The 26,625-nt window shown below is 41.4% G+C and overlaps 1 protein-coding gene across 16 annotated transcripts in view; it reads right to left on the bottom strand.

Moving 5' to 3' along the window:
• The window catches only part of LOC108104475 (trichohyalin), a 34,858-nt gene that overhangs the window by 4,615 nt on the left and 3,618 nt on the right, over positions 1–26,625 (bottom strand). For 2 of the 16 annotated variants that reach the window (XM_017210555.2, XM_017210556.2), the window contains exons 3-17: positions 25,690–26,048; positions 23,933–24,049; positions 23,296–23,729; positions 22,951–23,197; positions 22,827–22,882; positions 9,268–10,623; positions 6,050–6,139; positions 5,741–5,986; positions 5,093–5,581; positions 4,720–4,752; positions 3,535–3,651; positions 2,881–2,901; positions 1,122–1,304; positions 675–995; positions 107–295 (exon numbers count right to left, since the gene is read on the bottom strand). In XM_017210555.2, coding sequence (XP_017066044.1) covers positions 107–295; positions 675–995; positions 1,122–1,304; positions 2,881–2,901; positions 3,535–3,651; positions 4,720–4,752; positions 5,093–5,581; positions 5,741–5,986; positions 6,050–6,139; positions 9,268–10,623; positions 22,827–22,882; positions 22,951–23,197; positions 23,296–23,729; positions 23,933–24,049; positions 25,690–25,825 — 4,035 coding nt within the window. In that variant the 5' untranslated portion in view covers positions 25,826–26,048. Of the gene's footprint in view, positions 1–106; positions 296–674; positions 996–1,121; positions 1,305–2,880; positions 2,902–3,534; positions 3,652–4,719; positions 4,753–5,086; positions 5,582–5,740; positions 5,987–6,049; positions 6,140–9,267; positions 10,624–16,107; positions 16,350–22,826; positions 22,883–22,950; positions 23,198–23,295; positions 23,730–23,932; positions 24,050–25,689; positions 26,049–26,625 lie in introns of those variants that run through there. The other 14 variants (XM_017210557.2, XM_017210561.2, XM_017210558.2 and 11 more) reach the window with 14 other exon arrangements.

Raw genomic sequence — 26,625 nt, 5'->3', positions numbered from 1 at the left:
GGGAGATAGCCAATTGTTTTGGGTTTCGTTTTTCGAAGAGGATACCTGAAGAATTTGCGTTCGTTGGTGGTGGTGGTGGTGGGAGGGGGTCTTGGGTGTCAATTACCTGGAGTTTCTGCTGGATGGCGTGCGACTTCTCGTACCGCTCCTTGAGAACCTCCAGATCCGTTTGCATCGCCTCACGATCACGGGCAGCCTTCATCAAGAGGGTCTGTGCCGATTCCGAGCGCTCCTTGAGCGTCTCCAGTTCGTCGGAGAATTGATCCCGCTCCTTCTGGATGCGACCCAGTTGCACCTGGTATTTCGTAGTTGTTTGTGTTTTTTTTTAATTGTAAGTGTGGTTGTGGGTTGTGACAGTCGAAAGATAGTTACGCATACGTAGAGATATATATATATGTTAGGGATAAATAGTTTTAGTTATATACAAGGCGGGTTAAGGTGGTTAAGGGGGTTATCTGGGGTTAAGCAATAGCAATCACATCGATCTAAGCGAGGTTTTTGGGTGGCATGTTAGTTTATAGTGTATCTCTGGGGGTTAGCACAACACAGTTACACGTTTACAGTCACAGATTTTCGGTTAGCTAGTCTCTTCGAAGATGGGTGTGTTTGGTTTAGAGCATGTGTGTGTGTGTGGGTGGTTTTTTTGGGGGGCTGGGACTGGGACCCGGGCATACCTGCGTCTTCTCCAGTTTCTCGCGAATGCGATCCGTGTCCAGTGAGAGGGTCTCACGCTCCTTCTGCATCCTGGCCGCCTGGCCCAATGCCTTGTCCAGTTGCGACTGCAGGTTGTCATAGTCGTAGGTGAGCTTCTCCTTCTCGAGGACCAAGCGGCGATTCTCAGTGCCGGCCTTGTCCAATTTATCCTGCAGATGATCGACCTCGTTCTGGGCCTTGTCCAGCGAGTTCTGTAGCTTCTCGTGCTGCAGCTGTGACTTGCCCAACGTGGCCTGGGTGCGCTCCATCTCCTCCTTGATCTTTTCCACCTCGGAGAAGGCCTGTGCAACGGATGGTGGTTTGGGTGAGTGAGTGAGGATGGTTGGTTGGTTGGGTTTTTTTGGGTTCATTGGGTATATTGTTCGGTTTTGTGTGTTTAGCTAGAAGCTAAACGGTTTTTTGCCTACCCGATCGCGATCGGCGTGGATGCGAGAGACACCGCTCTGCGCCTTCTCCAGCTCCTGGCGCAGACTCTCCTGCTCGCCCTGGGCATTCTCCAGTTTCGCCTTGAGTCGATACACCTCGCCCTGGCTCTTCTCCAGCTTCTCCTGCAGGGCGGCCGCCTCTTCACGAGCTCTTTCCGCATCCGACTGTTTATGGTTTATGGTTGGTTTTCGTCGTTGTTGTTGTTGGTCGGTTATAAGGGTATAACATGTTGTTGGGGGGGTAAAGTGGATGTTGGATAACGGATATTATTTACAGGCCATTATGTGGGACAAAGGTTCTTAAATGACTGATTCGACTGACTGACTGACTGACTGACTGAATGTCTGACTGATTAGTAGACACAAAACATAGGTTAAGGTGACAAACGACAAATATAACGACAAATAGTACTTAAATTACGATAACGATTACGAACACGATCACAACGTCTAGCGAGCGATAGAGAGCGATTTATGCTGCGAGCGAGCGACTGACATTGAGAGAGATATAGATATAGCGCAGGATAATCGATAAAAAATTAAGAGTAAAGGAGATAAAAGCTTTATATGGAAGTGGATTTTATAGATGGAAACAAGCTTATGGTCAATGTTGGTAACTTACGAAAGAAAGGAGAAGTTTGGCGAAAAAGTTTAACAAAAGTTATAGAAAGAGCAATAGAGAAAGGAGTGTGAGGAAGTAACCACTGGGAAGGTTTAAAAAACTTTTTAGTTATTTATCTACGTGTTAGGAATGGAAAACTCCAGGTAGGATTAGTTAACAGACGGACTGAATGGCGAATAAGATACTCTAAGGAAATAAAGTTAGGACGTGTTTGCCAAACAGATATGAAACTTTAAACAAAGGTTCTAAAAACCCAAACTTGTTTATAAAAGGATTAAAAGGAAAAAGTTAAGTTGGGTAATGACTTAGAACAGACGGACCTAGAACCATTAGACGGACACATTCTTAAGGGACACATGGCGGGCATTTGAGAATGAGTTCGCGATGGAGTGGACAACCACAGATGGCTCATTAGTGCAAGAGGAAAATTAAGGGAGAAATTAGAGAAAGTGCGAGAGCAAAGTATAGCAAAGTGTGCGTAAGAAATGCTAGCGGATGTGTGGGTGTCAATGTTTCTTGTGAGAGCGAGTGAGCAGTTAAGTCAATTAACTGCGGATATAAGCAACTTTCCACATCCTTCTTCTGTCCTTGTACATGTTTTCTTTTTTTTTTGGCTTGTTTGCCGTTGGTGTGTGTGTGAAAGTCGAAAGGAAAACGCTCCAAGAGCTGAGCTGCTTTAAGGATACTTTGTCATACTTTGCTTGCATCCGGCTTTGGGGCTGCTTTGGCTTTCTTTTTTTTTGGTTTGGAATACACCGGAAGTGTGTGACAGATGAGCTCGAGGCAATATCGTACAAGGTCAATGATGTATGTATATATGTGTTTTTGCTATATATATATATATAGGCATGTGTATGTATATGGGCATGTTATGTATATGCTGGTATGGCAATGTTAGTACATCAGGCAATGCAAGTTACATTAAATTGAACAAGTGACAGATTGCAACTAGCTTTGGTTATCTTTTTAGTTTCCTTTTTTTTGTTTTTTTGGGGTTTTCTTTAGATTACTTTGGCATAGTCAGATGCAGTTCAAGTTTGCAATCGAATTCAATTACGGTTAGTTGCTTTACTAAAAACTTGTTTGATTGATTGATTGTTTGGAAGCGGTTTTACTCACAAAACGTTTTTCAGTTTCGCCCTATATATAGAGAATGAATGTAAGCACAACGGTTTAGATAGAGTTTGGTTTTAGTATACATTGTCTCAACGTCGGTTTTAGCATTAAAATTTCTTTACAATTACGATTACATTTACAGTTTACTAATACATTTACGTTAAAGTTACGAAAGAAGCAAAATGAAAAGGAGTTTAAATCGAGTTGAACAACTTTATCCCTAGCCCTCAGCGTGTTTGGCCATAGCAAGTGAGTGCTTAGGTTGTATGTGTAGTTTTATATTGGGATGGCATGTTGCAGCATAGAAAGTTATAGACAGGTGGGTTGTAGTAGTTGTAGTTGTGGTGGTGGGTCCCTTTGTTTTCTGTGTAGTGTGTGTGTGGGTTTAAAGAAATCTCCTCATTGCCAGGCGAAAGTTTTTTTTGGTCCATCAACAAAGCACACACGCACATCGATTTATATATAGTATATATAGTATATACACAGATTGTATATGAGAATTGCACTTGCAATTGCGATTTCGAAGTTCGATTTATACATAAAGTATACGTAAATAATATATGTAAAGCTAACTAAAAGAGCATTCAGATATGCATATCGATATATGTATATGGCTGTCTCGATTCGCAGGCAAATGAGGGAGTTTTTGGACCATACCTGTGTGACTCTCAGTTCGGCCTGGGTACGTCGCAGTTCGGCCGAGGCCTTATCGGCCCTCTCCTGAGCTCTATCCAGTTCCTGGGATGTGGTCATCGTAGTTCGGCCAAACGTTGTCTTTTATCGTAGAAACGGGAAATATTTCAATTAGTTGGTTGTCCATGATAATTAGGGTTTAATACAATAACAAGTGCAAAACAACAATCGAAAGCAGTTTAAGGCATTAGCAAATGTGTTTATAAAGATGATTTCGAATACAAATGATGTTAGATGGATGAGTCCAGCAGGCAAGCTGTTTACAGATGGATTTCGATCCAATCCATGAAGCTGTGAATGATTCAATGAGAGTTTGGAATTTGTTTTTTTCGATTTGGATCAATAATAGTTATTAGTTATTTTTGCTGTGCATTTGGGTGCATTTGACGCTTGGTTCTCTAGTATTCGGGGCTGCTATTGCGTTAAGTGAACTATTTTAGGCTGGGTCAGCGGCATTGGCCGACTTACCGATATCTTGCCCGTTTCGAACATTAACTTTTGTACATTCTGCAAGAGTACGATACGAACATATTTATATCTTAATCTTAGGACACGCTTAAACGTATGTATGCATGTTCAGCGGCAATTCAACTTATTCACACCTCCGTTTGTCTGCACAGCGATTAAATCAAAACCCAACTAGGCGAGTGCTGCTAATCCTGTCTAAGTATCTAAGTGCGCAATATGTCAGGGCTTTATCGGTACTGAAATCGTTGATGGTGGTGGAGGTAGTGGTAGGTGGTTGGCTAAGTAAGACTTCAGCCTGCTGGCTCTAAATGTCGAATGAAAGTTCAGTTGAGGGCAGGCAAACAAAAGTTACATGTGTTTTTTGGATAACGAGTGCTAGTTACATGATATGATATAGTACATACATATTATAAATGTGTTTGCGATACATAAAAGGTGCGCTTTTGCATAATAGCGATATTTATCAGGTTTTCGATAAATGCTAACTAACATTACATTTTACTTTTAGATGATCTTTAAGAATAAAATCAATTATTAACTTTAAGACTATATCAAATACTTTAAGCAAGATTCTGTTACTTAAGAAGATTCCAAAACTACTTTACTCGAAAAACTATAATACTCGTTATTATGCAATCTAATTGGTAATTGGAAGTTTGGAATTTGGATTTTTGGGCTTACTTTGTGTAGTGTGGTCTGTTCTTCTAGTTGCATCTATATTTGGTTTATGTTGGGTGAGTTTTTATTCAATAGGTTGATTGGTTGTTGTAGTAGTTATTATTATTATTGTAGTTGTTGGTTGGATAGTTGGTAGTTGGGATGCGTAATGTGTACATGTAAATACATATTCAGATATAGATATATATATAGATATATAGATGTAGATACAGATAGCACATAGATATGTGTATGCATAATGGGGTTCATAGATTATCGATAGCTGTATGTATGCAAGTCTCTCGATTATATGTACACAGCGCAAACATACATACGAATAGACTGATGATAAGTTATTAGGATAAGGTCAGGGGAACTGGTCATAATGCACGAGTACCTGCGAACGTTCCAGATCGTGTTTCAGCCGCTCGTTCTCCAGCTCCAAGCGGGCAATCCTCTGCTTAGTGGACTCCCAGTCGGCGCTGCTTCTACCCATTTCGCAGGTGGCCTTCTCCAGTTCGGCCTTTGACTTGCCCAGTTCGCTCTGAGAGGCCTCCAGCTTGATCTCTAGTCGCTCCCGCTCGGTGACCGCTCGTTCCAGACGCGTCTGCAGCTTTTCCACCTCACTTTCGGCAGCCCTCAGTTTGATCTTATAGTCGGCCACCTCACGCTCATGAAGATCTCGCTCTTCCTGCTTCTCATGCTCGGCACGATCCCGCTGATCTCGCAGTTGGGCCATTTGCTTCTCTTTGTCACCAATGGCCTCCTCCAGGCTGGTCAAGGCGCCTTCGGAGCTGCTGTGGTGGGCCTGCATGGCTGAGAGACGGGCACGCGCCATGTCCACCTGGTTGTCCTTCTCCTTGAGCAGATCCTCCAAGTTTTCAATCTAGTGGAAGAGAGTGGGGATTGAGGAGCAAGTACTAGGATGGCCTATGACCTAGGTCAGGATATGTTGTCTCTCTAAGCTAAATGATTTTTTTTACTTTAGCTTAAAGCTAACTAACTTTTCTTTAAAAGGGAAAGGATTTGGGATAGGCAGTCTAACCTTGCGCTGCAGCACGCTGATCTTGCGGTCTTTGATGTCCATGTGGTCCTTGAGCTCGGTTAGTTCGCTGGTAAGGCGATTTCGCTCCTGGACCGTCTGCAGGGTGCCCTGGGTCTTCTTCTCGATCAGGCGGTTCTTCTCCTCGAGGCGGGCGCGCATCTCCTCAACGTCCGTTTGCAGCATGTTGTAGTGCTCCTCTTTGGCACATAGCGACTCCTTGAGCACCGCTATGTGCCGCTGGTAGTCCTGACGGGAATTACTTTACTGTGCAAACGACAAACTTGGAAGCTAGCTAGCTTTTCAATTTACCTGATGCTGCTCCTCGAGGGTTTTCATTTTGGCCGCCATCGCCAGGATCTCTTGATCCCTTCTCTGTATTTCAAGACGGAATTCGTCCAGCTGAGGATCATTTCGGATATCGGGAGATGGGTGTTGGTGTTGGTTTTAGGTTTTTTTTTTGGTAGTGGAAAGGAACAAGTACAGATAATATTAGATCAGAATGTGTTGCCACAGATGGAAGTGCCTGGGCTGGGGACTGATCCTTAGCCAGGACTACAAATACTTGGTAGTGGTTGGTGGTGTTCTTTTGGTCTGCTTGTTGTCTCAAAGTATCTTTTTGCTGTTGCAACTGAGTGTGAAATGAGCGATTAAGAGGTGCGGACAGCGAGCTTACGCTTTGTAGAGAATGAGAGTTGGTGGATGGATAATGTCTTGGGGCCCCCCAAATCCCAGATATCGGGTTTAGTTTTGGTACTCCTTATCCTAACCGCCCTCGTTGGGTGTCCTTTTTCGGTATTATCGTGTGGGTGGATAGATATATGTATATGGTCTGTTTTGGTGTATGTCTGAGGGTATTTGATTTTTAAGGGGTTATTAAGGGATTATTCTGAACTAGTTATTTGGTTAACTTTCTCGTTTCTTTCGACGTTCGGTTTTCGTATGTAATTTTATTGTTTGCTTTCGAAAAGTTTCCATTTTATAATGCTTACAGCTTAAGTTAAGTTTAACAGATTTCGAGAATATTCTTGCTTGTCGGAATTAAGTCTGAATGCAATCTTAATTAGGTTTACAGTTAAATCATTGTATAAATAGTACATCCCATGGGATCATAAATGTATATGCGTATAATCAGAATATTAACCATAATTATTCAAATACAATACAAGTATATAGAGAGTTATGTATAATGTGTATATCTTATATCAATATTCAAATGCCTCGTTTCTTGTTCTGTTCGTCGTCTTGTAGAAAAAGGTTACAAATCAAACTGAGTCGAGGGAGAGAATCAAGTTTGGCTGAGCAACAACAGAACAGAAGTAGGAAAAATTGGATAGTGGATAGTATCTTTGTATCTTTGTATCTATTTATCTATTCACACGCTCGCACAGAGTGCTTTCTTTCGAATTGGCTAGTGATAAGCTTTTTATCATTCGGTTACGCTCACATTCATTGATTTACATATATATATATGTATATATACTTATATATATAAACAATTGAAAAAGAGTTTATCTATGAACACAATTTCTGTTATATTTTTTGTTGCTTTACGATTGCTGCATACTTTTAGGGGCTTTCGAACTACCAACTACGACTAGGCAAAATTAAAGTAACTCCCGCCGATTCTATCCTTTCCATATCAATTCATCTAGTATATATTTTAAACACTACTTTAACAAGAATTTTTTTTACTTTCTTTAAGAAATATCTATGCGTAATTTCGATTTTCAAGCACAAAAAACAAGTTAGCACGTTATAATCGATAGTCCGACTAAAAGATACTCACTATTCAAAAGTATTCAGTAGTTTAGCATGCATTCATTATGAATTTCGAATAAATTGGTTTAGTTTCGGGGGCACAAAACTGAACAAAATGTTTGCCAAAGGTTTAAGGGTATATAGCATTCTATATATATATTTTTTTTTTGTATACTTATCGATGCCTACCGATTTATGAGTGTATAAAGCGATTCTTCGAATACGAAATACAAACACTAGTTGAGTCGAATACATAATATAATACAATATAATATTCGCATAGACACATTTTGAATGCTTCTTCGTTTCACTTGTTTGCTTGTTGTCTCAGACACACAAAAACTATATCAACCAGGTCGATCCGATCCGATTCGATTCGTTTCGATCCTTACCTATTCGGTTCTAGATTGCACATATAAATTTCCATGATTTCGTTCATAATTGACCTTCATTGCTAATCACACGCTAGTTTGTTTATAACTCTTGCATTTGCTTTTGCTGGGGAAGGCTTTTCGGGAGAGTTAAAAACTCAATGTTACAAGAGTGAGTGGAGAGGCGGAAGAAAAGTTAAGTTAAGTAAATAATGTCTCTATGCAACTTATGCCCACTAATGCGAGAGAGTTAGAGAAATTTATAATTGGGTTAGGCTCCTGGTTGGTTAGTTAGGTAGTTAGTAGGTTGGGTTATAGGAGGTCCTTGATGGCTTGGAATAACTATGACCATGCAAGGGTTCGTTACTTATTCGCTTATGCTTAGATATTAGATAGAGTGTGTGTGTCTGTGCTGCACTAACAATTGGCTAAGTTGTCGAATGTTCATACTAAGTACGAGTTACTCTATAGGTTTTGATTTAATAAATTTTAAGCTTCGTTTTTGTTTTGTTTTTGTTTTTTTTTTTTTTTAATTTTTATTTTCTTAGCTCGCAAAACTTGCAACTTTCACAGGCGAGACAAGTTTAAAGTAAATGTTATTTCATTTCGCATTTCTCCATTTGTGTATATATAAATTGTTGTTATTTGTGAGTAAATCTCATTTAGTTTTATATACAGTCTTTTACTTTTGAGAGTCAAGAGCAAGGTTCTACAATTTCCAAAAAAAAAAAAAAAAAACATCCACAACAATTTTCGAATTCTTAGCCGATATTTCGGCTTTCGGTTTTCTTAATGCCCTGAGTGCTCTATGCAAAGAACTTAAATGAAAATGTTTTTCAAACTGAAAATCGAAGTAACTTTAAAGTATTTTTGCTTTTTGTTTGTTTCGCTTTTACTCTGTCGCTACTTTAAAATGGCACATGAAACAATAGTTCTCCTCCTCCACATTCTCCATTGCGAACTTTTCTTAGCCTAAAGATCTACTAAGAGTAATCCACTTTATTATCATATATGTTGTATATTGTATGTATAATACTTGGTGTCTTATCTTCTCCCTACGCGAGAACTGGTTGATGCAGAGGAAAGCGTTAAATGCAGATCGGCCAGACGTCTATTACTATAGCTATATATCAGGATATAGCTATATAGACGTTTGGACCTTCCAATTGGGTTCGTTCGTTCTCTGATTGTTATATATATTTTTAGGATGCGGATGCTGATTGATTGATTGATGATCATTTTCGATTTTTCGATGGTGGCGAATTTCGATGTTTGGGGGGTGGTTTGATTTCATTTGATTTTTGGGGGAAATGGGTGGTTTTATTTGAAATTTCTTTTTTTTTTTTTTTTTCTTTAGGAGTCTAGGGATAGCGTGTCTACGTCAAATTTAAAACTTACTTGTCGCTTATGCTCTTGCGGCAGTTTCGGGTAATCTAAGTCTAGTTTCGAGTATGGCAGATGGTGGTGATGGTGGGCTTGATGCGGCTGCTGCTGCTGATGGTGCGAATGCGAGTGCGGATATGCCGTGTGATGCGAATGATGCGAGGAGTGGTGCGGATGCGAATGCGTATGCGGATGCGTATGGGAGTGGGCCGCATGATGCAGTCCGTCCACATAATCCCGGGCACTGCTGGCCAGCGTTCCACCAAATGGACCGCTCGTATTGGCCAACGCCGCCAGCGGATGTGTCTGCAGGTGATTCTGATGCTGATGCACATGGTACTGGTACTGCGGATGCATCTGCTGCTGGACCGATGCCTGAATGTGCGAGTGTCCCAGCGGCGGTCCTTGTGATCCGCCACCGTAGTGTTGCGTCCCCGCGAACTGTTGTTGCAGGTTGTAGGCCAATGCGGCCGCCGAAGCACCCGTTCCGGCTCCGGTTCCCTGATTCTGGTAGTACTGCGAAATGGCGGGATTGGAGGCATGCAGCGACTGGTGGGCCATCAGCTGGCGCTGCTGGAAGGGGGCCAAGGGATTGCCGTAGCCCAAATCACTCTGGTACGGATTCCCATAGCCCCCGTACTTGCAGCCATAGCCCGCCGTGGTCGTTGTCGGATAGCTGGACACCAGATTCGTAACGGAATAAGCAGGTCGGAGTCTTGCGGCCGCTGCAGCGGCACTTTGGGCCGCCGTCAGTTGTGTGGGCAGCACTTGCTGCACTTGCGCCTGCGGCTGGAAGTACATGTTGGGCTGCGAAGAGAAGCTCGTGGACATCTGCATTAGGTTATCGTTGAGGTACGGCGGTGAGGTATCACCCGGATGCAAGGTGGGGTAACTGGACACGACTCGACCTAAACCCATGCCAACAGTTCCGCCCAGCGGCGTGGTCACAAGCTGACCCAATTGTCTGGCCTGATTCGTTAGATTCAGGATCTGTGAACTGCGCGATATCGACTTGTGGGCCTCGTTAAGCAGGTTTACTATATTTGAGGAGCTGGTCTGTTGCAATGGTGGTGCCGGATAGCCGTAGACATCATTGTACATAGTGGCCGATGGCAGGCCGGCAATGCTATAACGTCTTCTTCGAATTGGTGATGTTTGGCACGGTCCATAGATCGGGGGATCATACAGTCCGTATCCACCGGCTGCCGTTGAGGTCGATGGGCCGTACAGATCGTAGCCAGCTGGGCCGTAACCATTGCCTGAGCCGTAGGACAGGGGGCCCGGACCCAAAGTTCCAGGGCCGTAGTATTGCCCAATAATGTCCGGCAATGGGGGACTGCTTCCGGTGGCGCCCGTGTAGTTATTGTACATCTGAAACGGGCGATTTCAAATGGTTGGTTGCTGTAACTGCTGTGACTGACTGACTGACTGGTAGTAGTTGGGTTTTTAGTTGGTTGGTTCGGTTTATTTCTGGTATATCTGTTATATATATATATATCTGTGGTGTCTATAGAGAGCTCTCTCGTTTCGTTTTCTTTTTTTTATTTTTTGGGTCTGTTGTTGGGTCTGGTGGTGTTATCTGTTATCTGTTTCGATTTTCCGGCATCGATGCGGTTTCGCTCACACAGCAGCTCTTAGCAGCTTTTGCTTTTTGTTTCATGATCATGATCGTGGCTTAACAAACATTAGCTATCTGTATATATACAATATATATATATACATATTTGTATATAGAGCTTATATTTAACATAACGAATGCGATTTTTAACCGAAACACTTACGGACTATTCTGGCCCCATATATATATGTACGAGTATATATTTAAAAACGTGATTAATTTTCTTAGTTCTTGTTATCATTATTTTTGTTGTTTTTCTACAAGTTCTTCTTCAGTTTGTTTTCGTTTTTTGTTCGATTTGTTTTTACACTTTTTGCGCTTAATTTACAATAGGGTTTTGTAATAGAATGAAATTTGTTGATTATGAGTTATGATTTTTCGGTACTGTTTTCGTTTTCGTATTGCTTTTCCATTGGTTAACTTTCGTTTTGGCTTTATATAGTTAGTTATATAGTTAGTTCTGAGGCACTTTCAACGGCTCTTGTTGGCACCCAAAAAAAGTTCAACAAGGGCGGGGGGCTTGGGCTTAGGTGTATGTGTGAGTGTTATGCGTGTGTGTGCGAGAAAAAGGGGGGGTGTGGTTTTTGGGGGGCGGAGAGGAGGCGCAACATGAAATGTGTGTCACTTGGTTGACAGCCACGAGGATGTCGCTGGTTTTTGTATCTATTTATGTGTGGATGGCTGTATCTTTGTAACTGAGAGTCTGAGTTGGTATGTGTGTGTGTGTGTGTGTGGGTGTCCCTGTATGAATATATCTGTAAAAGTATCTGTGTGTCGATGCTTCTCTTTTGTGGCTGTATTTGACTTGATTTTTGTGTGATCAACGTGGCATACAAATGCAACTCGGATTCTGATTTCGTATTTCTCAGGTATATAAGTTTTATATATTCATTTTTGTTTTGGGTATTTTGGTATTTTTTTGTTTTTTTTTTGTACAATTTGCTTTTGGTATTTTGTTTGTACGCAGAAAAGAAACATAAATATTCGTATAACAATATATAGTTCAGATGCATTATAGAAATAACGTGCAAAAGTATATTTGTTAAATAATTTGGTTCGGTGTGTTGGAGAAAACAAACAAAATATATATTCATATAGTTGTTTAGACAGACAGTGAAAGAGATAGAGAGAGTGTGTGTGAAAGAGACAGTCAGAGATTGAGATTGAGTTAGAGAGAGAGTTAGAGATAGAGACGTTTACAAAGAGACTTATAGAGAGAGAGAGAGAGATATGGAAAGAACGCAAGTTGTGTGTGTCAGACAGAGCAGAGTATTTTTTTCTTAATCCTTTCTTTCTTTACAAAAAAGTGTATTTCTTTCAGTGTCGCTGTGTTAGTGAGTAAGGGTCGGAACTGAGTGTGTGTGTGTGGGCTTGTTTTTGTGTGAGTGTGCGAGTGGAACCCATCATGAAGAGAGTGTTGTAGTTGTAGTTGCATTGCGTGTTGTGTGAGAGTTCGAGTTCGAGTTCGATTTTGATTTTGAGTTCAATTTCGATTTCGAGTGGATCCGGTCAACGTTCGTTAGATTAGTTGGTAAGTTCGATATTTACAAAAACCAAAAAGTAATATATCATACACAAACACGAGCACACATCCATATGTGCACACAGACACATGTGCACGTGTGTGTTAGTCAGGTGCAACGACACGGCAACAATTGTTGCCTATTTTTCGGCCTTGAGATGGGCTTGGAATCTGGGGTTTTTCGGTGGGTTGGTGGTGGTGGGTCGGAAGATATGGGGGGGTTTCTTTTACATTAGGTCTCGGTCTGTCATAAGCGGAATAACGCAATCAATATCAAAAACAACATACTGCAGAGTAACATATTTATATATATATATAGTTGTAGTTGCTGATATTCGTATATATATATTTATATAAAGAGCGACAGAGACAGACAGATAAAGAGAGAGAGAGGAAGAGAGAGAGTGAGTGAGTGGGAATAACAGAGACAGAAACAGAGAGGTAGGAGTATATATTCATATGTTTGTTAGCCATATTGTGGATATATATACACGTCGTAATTGTTTTATCATTTTATCGTCAAAGAGTTGTCAGTAAATGAAAGATTCGCTTTCTTCTTCTTCTTCTTCTTCTTTCCTTTCTTCCGTCTACTCGAAGTATTAATCCCTTTTGGTCTTTTTTTTTAGTTATTTATAATTATTTTGATATTATTTGTTTTTTTTTTGGTATCGTGCGAAAATATTACAAAAGCATATTGTAAATAGTTGCATACTTTTTTTTTTTCGATTCTTGGTAAACAAATTTGTTTTCATATTTGTCATTGCATTTCTTCAATTGTTTTTTTTTGGTTTATACTTTTTTTTTTTGATTGGTGATTGCTTTTAGAACAACAACAAAATATATGTTTTTTTGATGTAATTAAAAAAGATCAATTCTGGAAACAAATATATATTTTGAATTCATTAATTGAGTCGCTTTATTTTGTTTTTTTTTTTTTAAATATTATTCAAGACTGCTTGCCTACGTTTTTTTTTTGTGTGGATTTAATTTTGGTTCAAAAAGCCAATTATTGGAGCCATTACAATCGATAAGTTTCGTGAAAAAATCATCAGCATCTTTTGGCAATAAAATGACAAAAGAATTATTCATGTATGCTAAACAGATCACAGTTCACTAATGGTTTGTTAATTCGTATCTGATCATTTCAGTTGGGATTTCTGATTTCTGATTTATGATTTTTGATATATGTTTTCATTTAAATCTTGATTTCTAAGGTTTTTTGCTCTTTGGTGTGTTGGTTAAATGTTATATATTACTTTTTGATTATGTAAGAACAGTAAGAAAAAGGAGTTCAAAAATCAGCGTTCCGTTCAAAATGCTAAGTTTAAAGTTTAACAAACATTGTGTGTGTGTGTGTAAGTGTGTGAGATGTGTGTGTTGGTATGTGTGGGGTCATTAAATAAAATGAAAGTACAAAGCGAGTGTAGAAAACTATACTATATATATATATACTATAATTAAACAATTATACAAACAACATTAAGACACAAAACACACACATTTACATATAGTTTAAGGCTCAGGAGTAAAACAAAGATTAGTATAAATTTGGAAAACGATGCCAGGAGAGAAAGAGAGAGAAAGCTATAAGGAGAGCGTCAGAGAAAGAGAAAAAGAGCGCAGGTGAGCAGAACACTTAAAATAATGCCAAGAACTTTTGCTCACCCACGCACATACACACACACACACACAAACACATGGAAATGGCGGACCGAAATAACAACATTTTGGTTACAAGGTTACGTATACGTCACGTGTGTTTGTGTGGGACTACAATAGAAAGAGAGGGGGCTATAAAGACGGAAAGAGAGAGAGATAGAGAGAGAGAGAGAGAGAGAGAGAGGGAAGGAGAGGGCGAGGGCGAGAACAAAGCCAAAGTAAGAGGCGAAATCAAAAGCCGAGTGGGTGGTTGTATTTTTGTGTGTGGTAGTGTGTGTTAGTGGGTAGAAGTGTGTTAAGTGCCAAATACATGTAGCAGTGTGTATTTTCTGGCATTTCAACCATTTTGTTGCTATTTTCGTTTGTTGCGTGCCCAGCAAAAATCATAAAATTAAAAAACAAACACATAAAACCGGAGTATTGCAAACTGAAAAGAAAGCTGTAGTCAAACAATTTCAACTTTTATGACTCCTTAAAGGGAAGACAGAGAGAGAGAGAGAGATGGGGGCAGAGAGAAGAAAGAAAACAGAGAGAGAGAGAGAGAGAGGGACTGTACCCCCACGACATTGACATGTGAACACATCACATCACCCAGAACAAACAAAGGGAATGCAAAACATTAAAGTGGTCGAGGGGGAAGTCCCGCTTTTCAATGGGGATCCCCTTTTCCCTCTCGTTAATCATGACAAATCATCACGTTCACGTTTCGTTTCGTTTGTGCCTTTGTGTGTGTTGTGTTTTTAGCAAGGCCAGACAGAGTCCTTTTCCCTATTATGTCCCGTCTGCCATCTACTAACCATCACCCCTAACTTTAACCCATTGTCAGTTGCTGTCCCATCTTTTTGCCTTCACGCACGTGCCTGATGGAAATGTATTTCAAGTGACATTTATGAAGTGCATCCCTGTCGGTTCTCGACTTTTTAGTATTTCGGTAGGTAGGCTTTTCTGTTAATGAGCATGGATGCCAAAGGGTTAAGGCAAAATGGGGTGTTAAGGCTATACAGATACATATATACTCGTATGCGCCTTGCACTTTTCTGCAAGTTTGCCCTGTTGCCGAATTTCACTAATTACGCAGAAAAGCAGGCAATGCGCTTTCCCCTTTTTAAGCCAGCATTTGTTCATTAGTGTGTACGTGTTAGCCTAAAAGTCTGTTACTCTGTATTTGTGTGCAAGAGTGCTGATATGTGCCACTGTATGTGTGAAATTTAATTTGCAACTCGAGGCCACAAAAGGACAGGCTAAACAGAAGAAGTTTAACCAGTTTTATTTGTTTTGCGTGCTAGTTGCAATACAGAGAGAAAAAATTTGGAAAATTAAGATTTCATTGGTTGATTTTCTTAAAGAATAATCTGAATATGTACTCATTAATGTTCCATATCAGCAAGCAATAGAAAGATCTATAATAGGAAGTCTTACTAATCGATTAAGCCAATAAAACATAGAGATTATCCCTTCTCAAATTATTTGTTTTCTATCTACTTTTCTCTAAGTGTAATTTTTTTAGAATGCCTTTCCCTCTCTCTTCAAGTTTTCTTTAGTTTTTCTATCGTTTATCCTTCAATCTCTCTCCATCCCCGCTCCATCCCCTTTCTGGGAGTTGCTCATGTTACGCCTTGACAGGACATTTAAATGGCTTTTGGTGTCTGGGTGCCTTGCAACGCCTATTGCAGCGGCCTCCATTGATAGGTTAGCCAACGTTTTGATTTACACTACCCGACATTGTACCATAACTACCCCCCCTATGGAATTTGCACCCACAGACATTTCGGTTAGATGATGCATTTCGTCGGTTTGGTTAGTTTGTTATGCGAGTTGCCTTTTGGCTGATTGACTTTTGAATGAAGTTGAAGGTATTGTTTCTGTTCTTGTGTGCTTGATGATGAGTAATGACATTTCGAGCTTGAATTGAGTTGAGTTGAGTTGAGCTGAGCTGATTTGATGATTGGATGATTTCGCTCTTTGGTTTTCTATTCGTGGAATTCAGTTGCCGCAGTTGTCTGACTGACTGACTGGATGGGGTGACGATGAATGTTTCCGGTGGGCGGTACAATACCTTGTAGTAGACATAGGCATTGTCCATAGGTTTCTGGGTCTCTCGCCTGGGTCTTTAAGTGCTAATGTTGCTGCAAATTGCAAATGTTGCAAATGTTGCAATGTTGCAGTATTGCAGTTCGTTGTACTTGGGCTTAGTGCTGCCTGGCTGCTATTTATGTAATTTGAGCTGGCCGCTGCTTGTTGTGCGCAGGTGTGTGTTATTGTAATACAATAATAGACTGCTTCCCCGTTACTTTTTACTTTTCCACTTTAGCCTTTCCTTTTTTTTGTGTTTTTTTTTTTTTTGCGTTGTTTCTCGGGGAAAAACTTGTATTTTCTTGGCGCTGCTTCCTGATTCTTAGCGCTGTCTGCTTAATGCAAATGCGAATGTGAGTGTAACCTTCTGGCCAAACACCATATACACTCACACATTCTCACTGGGGAGAATGGGGGGCATACACATAGACCAGCGCAAATACACACACAGGCACAGGCACACGCACAGGGCCACACAGACAGGACGACGAGCTATAAAAAGAAATTGTTGTTTTTCTCGTTGTCCTTTGTTGTTGCTAGTTAATGTTTGCTGCGAAAGATTTTCTTTCGTTTTTTTTTCGGCTGCTGCGGCTGCTTAAGCAAAAATTATTGATTTTATGCTGCTCTGCTTTTCAGCTTTTCTGCTGCTGGTTTTTCCTGCTGGTTTTCCTTCAGCTGCTGCTTCTGCTGCTGCTACTGCTGAACGATGATGATGAGGATGCAGGGTTTGAAAAATTGCACTGGCACTCTCGATTTAAGCTATTATTTTCACACAGAGACACAGACATTTACAGGTAAAGGCACAATAATGAAATGCTCGACATTCCCTTTTATCTACATCCTTTTGCGGTCAAGGAATGGAATTTTCATTTATATATATTCTCTTTTTATTCGGAGCACACGCGTTCGCGCCACGAATTGGATTTTCTTTAGCGAATCTATATGAATGATATTTGGGGGTTCGTGTGGATTTTCCGTATCCTAGCACAATCCTAATTCACTTGGCTCTGGCTTGCTGCCCACTATACGATTTTTTTTGCCATTTGCCTGTGCCAAAAACTTTCTTTTTTTTCTATGTGCGATTCGCGACGCGTTCTGCTCGCTTCACTTCTTCGTTTTCTTTATTCTTGTTTAGTCCGTATCTCGGCTCGACGGCTGGAGCGTTGCGTGTACAACTGTTCGCGCCTGCGGAGCTTTTGCGACCACGAGGCCACTCATCCACTCAACAGCATGGCATATCGCTCATCCGCACCGTGGCTCGGCTCTCGGTAGCTTAGCTTTCACTCGTTGTTCGTTATTTTTGGGCTTTAAGTCACTCAATTTTCGGCACATTGTAGGCTTAGCTTTCGGCACTGAGTAACTTGGCTTTGCAGATGAATCAATGGTCCATTCATTAGGCTATAAAAGGATTTGGATCTTTGAAATTGATTTATTTTTCAGATCATTTCCATCACTTTATTACTTCATAATCGTCTTATCTCAGTTATTTAAGTCCTTTGAGTTTATTTTCGATCATTTTCAAACTAATTTATGTTAAATTAAATTGCTCGTCTGGATGCTTTGTTGCGGCATTGTATTCAAAATTGCTATCTTAAAATTGTATATAAAATACTTTCTAATATTCGTTGAAAAGCTTGCTCGCGGCCTTTGTTAAAAATCTTTTAATTCTTAAACTTCTTTAATCTTTGATCATTGCATTTTTAGCTTTCGTCACTAGGCTAACTTTCTTGTCATCATTCGTAACTAAGCGAGGATATAAATCATGCGGTACTAAGCATTGGGTATTTTGTACTCATTCAGTCGGCTTTCGGCACTGAGCTAAACCACTCATCATCTAAGCTTTTGGGATTCGGCTCTCGTCCCGATTGAGTTAAATTTTTCGTTTCCGCTCACAAGTCCAGTCATGTGGTCTGTGCCACATGAAAAGCTCTTCAAGTCAAGCGAGAGCTTTTACGTTCATTTACGCTCAAAAGCTGGCGGCAATATTGATTGCTTGCCAAAAGGGCAGCAGAGTGGTATGAAGTGGACGGAAGTGGAGAGGGAGTGGGCGAACTCGCTTTACAGCTACTCGCTGCAAAGTTTAACCCTGCATTGGCTGCGGCTGGTCGAAACGGCCTTTGCTGCAACTGAAGGCCTGCGCATGACATGGACTGCACTTCTCGAGCAGCTGACTTGCGGGCGGTCCAACCTCTGCTCCCTCATACCGTACCGCCCCCTTTGGTTTCCTGTTTTCCGGATTAACCCCTCATCAAACGCCCCCCAAACAAATGGCATTCCGGGCGAACTGGCCCCGCAAAAGTAGGCAACACTTTGCATATTAAGGCAGCTTCCATTCAATTATTATGCTAAGTGGGCAACTCATTAGGCAGTCATTTGTTTTCGAATATGCCATTTGAAATTGAATTCCTGTTCGCTTGTCTGGGGCAATCGATAAATCGAAATGCATGGAACTCCACCAAGTACTTGTCTCTCTTTAAATGCATTTCTATCTCCTTAACACACTTAACTTTGCTGAGGTCTTTGATGTGTTGTTTCTTTTTTTCCTTCTCAACGCTGGTAAAATGAATTTTGCGGTAGGCCGCGTAATTATTTTATGCCCCCGCAAAACAAAGAGCTCTGGTAACCAGCAGCATAATATATCAAGCGTTGAGCAAGGCCCACTGGCAACCATAACGAGTTGCCAGGACCCAGCAACCAGCAACCAGCACCCACTGTACCCGGTTCCCTAGCCACCACGATTTCCGTGCTCCATGCCCATTATTATTTATGCGTATGCATAGGACACAGGGCTGGCTCTTTGGCCGGGAACTTTATGAGTGTATGAGGGTGTCGTGTGAGTTTTATTTAGTGACCTGCGAGTGAAATGCCTGCCGCAATCGGTTGTCGGTGTTCGGAGGGAGTGCGAAATTTAATATAGACCTGGGCAGTATTTTATGGTATTTGCAGTCATGAATTAAAGCCTTATATTTTTAGCTTTTAAATTTACGATATAGTGCAATTTTCGCTGCTTTCCGGTGGATGATTAATCTATCGCCTCAATTTTAGTCAGATTTATGTTTTATTTACGTCGTTTTTGCCGCACAAATATGTGTTCTTTTTGTGATTTAATGGCTTGGAAATTCGGATTTAGTTTGGATATGTTTCTATTTCGTAAAAACATTCTTAAGCTAGTTAATTTCTCTTCATATACTACTAACTTATTTAATATAAAACCCCTTCTTTCCTTTTTATTTCGCCAAAACCTCTTAGGACTTTTTTTTGGTCCCCACTTCTTTGGCTATGCCCCAACGCACTTAAGTCCGCTCCTGGTTTGGTATGTGCCAATCCCCGTAATACATCTAGATCCTCCGTTTACCCCTTTGGTGCCTGGCTTAGGTTGCTAATTAAAATTCAGCCATTGGCATCGTTTTGCATAGTTTCTAATTTGCCAGGACGTTACGTAGAGGGAGACCGACAGAGAAAGAGAGAAAGGGAGGTAAGAGAACGGAACAGGAGATAAAACCCAGTGAGGGCGAGCCAAACAACATGAATATTTGAATATGGATTTGTGTGGTCTGGCATACTGAGCAGCATACTAAGCTTTGGTCATCGGCTGTCGGAGGTTAAGACGGGTTGGATTGCCCCTAAGAAGGTCTTTAGCTCTGAGTCGTTTTTTTCTCGTATTTTTTTTTTTGTTTTACGAGTAGCAAACACATACACTCACCCTTACCCCTTGCTCCTCCTGAGCGAATTTCTTGATTTCACGCTCCAAATCAAGCTGTCTCGTTGTTGTTGTTTTCGTTGTTGTTGTTGTTGGGTTCACCAGAAGTGAGAAGGTTGAGTATCGCATAAGTTTGTTAGATTTGTGTACATATTATATGTAAGCGTGCAAAAGTGCTTGGTTTGGGGGCAAAAATGTAAGCCGAAAGTTTGAGCATCAAGCAGACAAAGTGGCGTCGGTTAAATGGCCATAAGAAGTAGACAATAAAACCAAGAGGATTCTCGTAAAAAAAAAAGTATATACATATTCGCATATTCCAACCGAGATATGTACATACATGCGTGCCCAGGGCCCTCTGGCTTATATAAGAGTGCCAAAAGTCAGGACAGCAGCAGCAAGAGTGGAAAAAGTCGATTCAATGCGGCTCAACTTGGTCCAACTTGGGCTAAACAAGATGAATTATTGAAAGTTTTTTCCGAACCAAAAGAGGGTTAAAGGGGCTAAAAGGGGGCTAAGGGGATAGGCTGGCAAACTGCAGTTTGCAATAAATAGAATCTGCACCCAAAAATAGGAAATGTAAAACGCAGTGACCTCGAAAGAACTGCGCCAGCCGATTGCTCTCTTTTCCGGCCCTGTTAACGCGGCGTATACGCAACAACTTTTAATTGCTCGCCCGGCAAAAAAATACAAAAAAAAACAGGCAAAATTTGTTTTCTTTTGTATGGGCATGTGGGGGCGGGTTGGTTTTTTGTTTTTGGTTTTTGTATTCTTTAGTCCGGTTTTGTGGGCTGATTTTTAATTACTGCTGTCCGTGGGCCGTGTAACTATGCCGCATTTCCTCCGACCATTTGTTTGCTTTATCAGTGACAAATTAATTTCGAGCCTCGCCAATTGCCGGTCAAGGCAGTTGTTGTTCTCCGTTCCATTCAATTGGTATAATATAATATACGAAAAGCCCACCAAACAAAAAAATGTACAAAGCATTACGCAGGAATGAAATGCGATTCCCGAAAAATGCCATTGGGCGATGAGCCAAAAAAAGAGTCTGAAAAAGAAAACGCCATTTGAATTCTTATTGTGCAGAGAATTCCATAGAAATGGTGGCCCGAAAAAAAAGGATGTTGAGCTTATGCAAATGGGTTTAACGCCACGGGGACTCAATGCAGTGCAAAGATAAAAAATGAAGTTCAAAATTCAGTCAAGGATAGTGGCCACTCTTGGCTAATATTTGTCATATTTTATGGCCATTCATTGGATATACAAAGCTCATAGAAAATATGCATATTTCAATTCTGAGACTAGACTTCTTTGACTTTTAGCTAGCAGTTAAGTTGTCAATTACCATTACCATAGATAAATTTCATCTTTTGAGGTCGTCAAGAGAGTAACTAAGTTTAGTGTTAGACAAAAGGAAACTTAAATGCCAATCGGATAATAAGAATATTTTACCATTTGTACTGGGTATTCCCTTTGGCCTTTTCGCTGGCCAGCGTCTGTTGTCCTTAAATAGATTTTGTTTCTGTATCAAGGTTATTTATGCTGCCCACTGGGAATCTGCCCAACTGTCTGACCATGCTCTGAAAATGCTTTTTCCCTATTTCCCCCCCTCGTTTCTTGTTTTTCCTTTTTGTTCGCTTCATATATATTTTCTATGTGCTTGGCTGCCTTTTGTTCTGTTTGCGCTTAATATTACGCATACGCCGTGTGTGGCTATGTCGGAGTTTAGCTCGGGGCAAACATGTAATTAGAGTGGGAGAAGGGGAAGGGGAAGGGGCGGAGGGGACTAAGAGTTTGGATCAGTAATAAGCAGTTGGTTGTTTGCCATGTCCTTGGGGAGGTCGGTGGGTAAAAAGTTAAGCTGAAATTGGTGCAGCAACTCCAGACTTATTTCAGATTGATTTCCCGTGGGAGGTAAGGGAGGCATTAGGTCGCCGCCCACTCGATAAATAATGGAATGCAACAATGAAGCGGGGAAATGCACTTTTCCAGGAACTGGCAATGCATTACTGTTGCATACATAAATGGGCCACGCGAAGATGCATCCATTGTGGCGCCGAAAAGTGTGCAACAAAAATCGAGATTTTATTGGGTGGCGAACAATGAAATGACTAAGCTGCTGTCTGAGTGTGCGTGAATGTGTAGGTGTTAGGTGTAAGTGTAGATGTGTTTGGGGCTACATATGTGTATGTTCGTTTGCATGTATGGGTAGTGCACTGCACTTAATGTTAATTTGAACGACGTTCATTGATGTTGACTGCCTCCACTGTCCTCATTCTCTTCGGCACAAAGTTGCAAATTAATTAAGCGACAACGGCAACAAGAACAAAACAGTAAAAAATATGCAAAACATGTAGCAAACTGAATGAAACGTGTCAGGCTTTATGTATGAGTACGTGTGTGGTATCATCTGTGTGTGTCAATGTGGGAAATGAAAAATCAACAGTGGAAACAGTGGAAAACAGTGTGAAAACACTACGAACAACTCAAGCTTCTGTTGGCATAAAAGCGAACATTTTCTAGGCTCTACTTATGTTTTTTTTTTTTGACTAGATTGTAACAGTTATAAAGCAGTATGTATATATAATATATATATATATATATATGTGTGTGTATGTGTATAGGTATATCGAGTATATAAGGCTTAGTGTCTGCGTGTGTGTATGTGTGTCTTGGGTTAAAATAAAAGTTCTTAAAGTTCTGATGTTGCATCAAATGTTTTTCTAAACTCAAGATGCATAAAAAATGTGTTTTTTTTTCGTGTTCAGAGAGAAAGGGCAGGCGGGGGAGAAAGGGAAAGTTATCCCTTTCTCCCCAGCTGCCCGCGTACGAAATCATTCTCTAGAGCATTGTTTGCCGAACGAAAGAAAATTAGAGAGATAGATTGACAGAGATATACAGAGGTAGTCAGAGAGATGGCGGAGCTAAAGAGCGAGACTGGGACTCTCGACCTCGTCCTCGTAAAGAGTGGTTAAGGGACTCCAAAGTATCATATGGGCACTTACCTGTTTCTGCGCCATCGCCTGCATTTGTTGGAACATCTGGCGCTCCTCCTCTTTGCCTAAAGATAAAGTGGGGAAAAGATTTAGTTATCTGATTAGGTTATCCCTGAACCTTTTCAAAACTCACCCATTCCCTTGGCCTGCAGCATTTCCAACAGCTTCTTGATGCTCTCGTCGCGGGCAATTAGTGTTTGCTTTTGGGTTTCTACTCGGCACTCCAGATCCTTGATCGTCTCGCGCAATATGCTAATCTCGCGCTGTAAATGATCGTTCTCCGCATAGATCGCCTCCATCTGCTGCTGCATCTCCAAGTTGGGCTGCCTCATACGCAGGCGGAGCTCCTCCTCCAGCTGACGCACCAACATGGCTTGTTTCTGTGGCATATAATAATTAAATTTATTATATTTTCCAAACTTAATGTTTCTAACTTAATAAACTTCAAGTATTATCCTCTCTAATATCTCTCACTCACCTGATTCTCCGTGCTGAGCAGCTTCAACTGATCGTTAATCAGGCTGTACTTGGCACTCTCCTCCTTACGCAGTGCCCTCTCCTTCTTCAGCTCCGGCGACCAGAAAGTCTTGATGCTGTGCATCGAACTGCCAAGCTTTTGATTGGTCAGCTCCAGTTCCCGCTTCAGGTTACCCAACTCCCTTTGCAAATCGGTGTTCTGGTGCTGCAGGTCGCCCAAATAAGCTCGATCCGAGGTGGGGCCCATGCCCGTATTATATCCACCCATGGCACTAGGGCTCTGGCGCGCTGATCTGCCATAGAGCTCGTCCTCTAGGTATAGTCCCCGTTCGAGGGATCTGTCCCGGGACCGATCGCGGGGCTCCCGAATGGGTATGAACTCGCGGTCGTGTGGGTCCACGAGTCCGCCGCGATCCAGCGATTGGTAGCGGGTTCCTAAGTGGGCAGTTCAGAAAAGATTTTAGTTTGGGATTTTGATAAAGGATAAGACAAGGTAAATTAAGTTCTAGAATAAAGTTTATATATGTCAAAGTCAATATGATTATAGTGTTCTTTTAAACACCATTTTTCGGCTTAAATAATAACAGATTGACTTTGATAATATAACCCTTTAATATTCCCTAATTAACGGTCATTACTTGGATAGTCCATGGCATGGGCCATCGGTGGTCTGCTGGCGCTCCGGCTGCGATGGTGACCCGCTCCGGCCGGACTTGTTGGCTCATCCATGTCGCGGTAGTATGGACTGCCCATTGCTGAAATTCACACACACACAGAATTCATGAGGATGACCAAATGAGGATGACGGAACGGACGGGTGGTGGTTTTATCTCTGGTGGTGGTTCAGGTGGTTGTTTCGTGTTTTCGTTTCGGCTCCTCTTCCGGCCACCAGAACAAAAAGAACGCAACCAAAAAACAAAAATTCAACAAAAAAAATTGAAGTATACAGAGTGTTTTTTTCTCTAGATGTGGCAACTAGTGCAGTGGAGTTTCTGCCTCATTTTCTTCGGTTTTTTTTTCTTATATTTTTCGGTTAGGTTAGGTTGGGTTAGGTTAGTGGCAAGGAACGCAGGTAACATAACGCAAAAAAAAAAAAGAATGCAAACAGGGAAAATAAAGGGGAAAAAGTCAACAAACGAAGAAGACTGGGAAAAAGTGTTTGTCGTGTTCTGGCTTTGCTTTTTACACCCACAACCCACAGTGAACCCACTCGTAAACCAAGCAAACTACATTGTGTGTCCTGGCTTCTGGCTCATATTTCAGGCCACCTTCGAGGGCTATAAACTAAGTTTCTCCCGGCACGAAATCATTTTGCACGTCGAGAGCACGAAACTAAATTTGCGGTTCCTTCAACGTCCTTCGTTCGTCAGTGGCTCAGTGTTCAGTGTTCAGCTCATAAATGGTTTATTTAAGCCCCCGTGAATGGCGGCCAAATGCTAATTAGCTGGCGTAATCAAGTGCTGACCCCGTTCAAGTGCAAAACAGTTTAGCTAACCATAATTGTAATCCAGTTTGAGGCTTTGATATCAAACGCACGGCTCCGGGCAAAGTTTTCACTGATAGTTTCAAGGTGCACTCTTCCGCAGTGGTTTTTCTTTGCATCAAATGGCTGCTCAGCTGTGGGCCATTTCCTAGTCCTGTTTTTTTTTTGCTTTTTGTATACCAGTTCCCGTTTCCCTGTTCTAATGCAATTTCCCGGCAGCTGCAAGTGCGTTGAGGAAAATTTCCATCCAATTCCCGCATGGAATTCAATTTGAATGTGTTTTTCAAAGTGTTCGAAGTGTTCGAGTGTGTCGACGAGTGGCGTTTGTGTGTGTGTGTGTGGGTGTGTGGGTTAATTGAAATGAAAATCGGTAGAGATTCGCAGGATGAGTGAAGCGAAACGAAATACGAAATAAATGAAAATCGAATCAAGTGAAATGAAATGAAATCAAATTTATGTACCATGCGCATGCGTGTGATGTTAGACAGAAATAATAGACTTTAGTTAGAAATTGCATTAGTTGAGTCGACTACAAATAGTACGAAATGAAAATAGTTATATATGGCGTTAACAAGTAGAGAGCTAGCGAGCGATATACAAATCTTTAGAACATAAGCGTTAATTTTGCATAATGATAAATTTTGTTGATTGAGGCGAAGTTTGAATTTGGAATGATATCTGCTGAGCGGCAGAGAGGGTTAGTAATTTCTAGATTCGGTTAAAGAAATTTAGCCAATTGATCGTAATGAGGGAAAATAATCAATGTTCGCATGGCTCTCCGCACAAACAAGATACTGGCCAAGTGCTGGACTACGTTTGTGCACAGATTGCATGGACTAGGTCCAGAGATTTAGTACGGTTTTTTATTTTTTATATTTTTTTTTTAGTTCAGGATTGGTTTTGGTCATTCACCTAAAGGACTTCCGCGTGGTGCGCCGTAGTCCCGGGATGGGGATCGATCGACCGTCGGCAATTCCTGGAGACGCCGCACGCGACCCGGACTGCGTACACCAGAGCTAGTTACTGGATTATAATCGTCACGTGACATAATCCGCGGCTCATCCGCGGCATGCAATCACACACGGAGTGCTAGTGGTAACTGGAAGTTGAACTGCTCTACCGGGCACCTTAAATGCAACGTTGAACTTTGATTTCGGTTCTCTGGTTGGTATTGGCCTCTCGGTTGATATGCTCGGTTTTGATTGATTAATTGATTGATCTAATCGCGACTCTCTCTTTCTCTCTCTCTCTCTCTCTCTCTTGTGCGGCATCTGCAAGTGGAAGAATTGAGAAGAGAACGAAAAACATACACACAAATAGTACAATGGCACACACAATCGAGATTGTCTCTCATGATAAGCAATATATTACGCATTACGCATTACGCATACGCCCCGTTGAACACTGAAAGCCAAGGCTTCCGCAAAAACCCAAGCGTGCCGCTCTTCAGCGGTTTCCTTCTTTGCATTTAAATTGGCTCTAGCTCAACTTGCATATCCTTAACCTTTTTACCTAAATCTCAGCCAGTAGCTGTCTCACTACCGGGCCATAAGCGCATAAACAAATACCATAAACAGACTCAAAAAGGACTCAAAGGATGAGGGGAAGGAGGGGTTGGGACTAGCTGCTGTGGAGCGAATACATCTCGCCGAGCATTGCATTATGGCCGCTCTATGCAAATGCGTGCTCTGTGTTCTATAGAGACGGCAACAAATCGCATGCAAATTGCCACTTGAGCGGTTTCTTCTCGGCTGAAAGGAAGTCTCCCACAGAGGCTGCTAGCCGGAGTTTATGCGGTCCATCTTACATTGATCTTAGCCTGTCTTTAATCAGTTTGACACGGTAGCT

Source organism: Drosophila eugracilis, unplaced genomic scaffold (genome assembly GCF_018153835.1).
Source record: "Drosophila eugracilis isolate 14026-0451.02 unplaced genomic scaffold, ASM1815383v1 contig_1765, whole genome shotgun sequence".
Lineage (NCBI taxonomy): Eukaryota > Metazoa > Arthropoda > Insecta > Diptera > Drosophilidae > Drosophila > Drosophila eugracilis.
The sequence above is the reverse complement of the archived record's forward strand: the minus strand, read 5'-3'. Positions and strand labels throughout refer to the sequence as shown.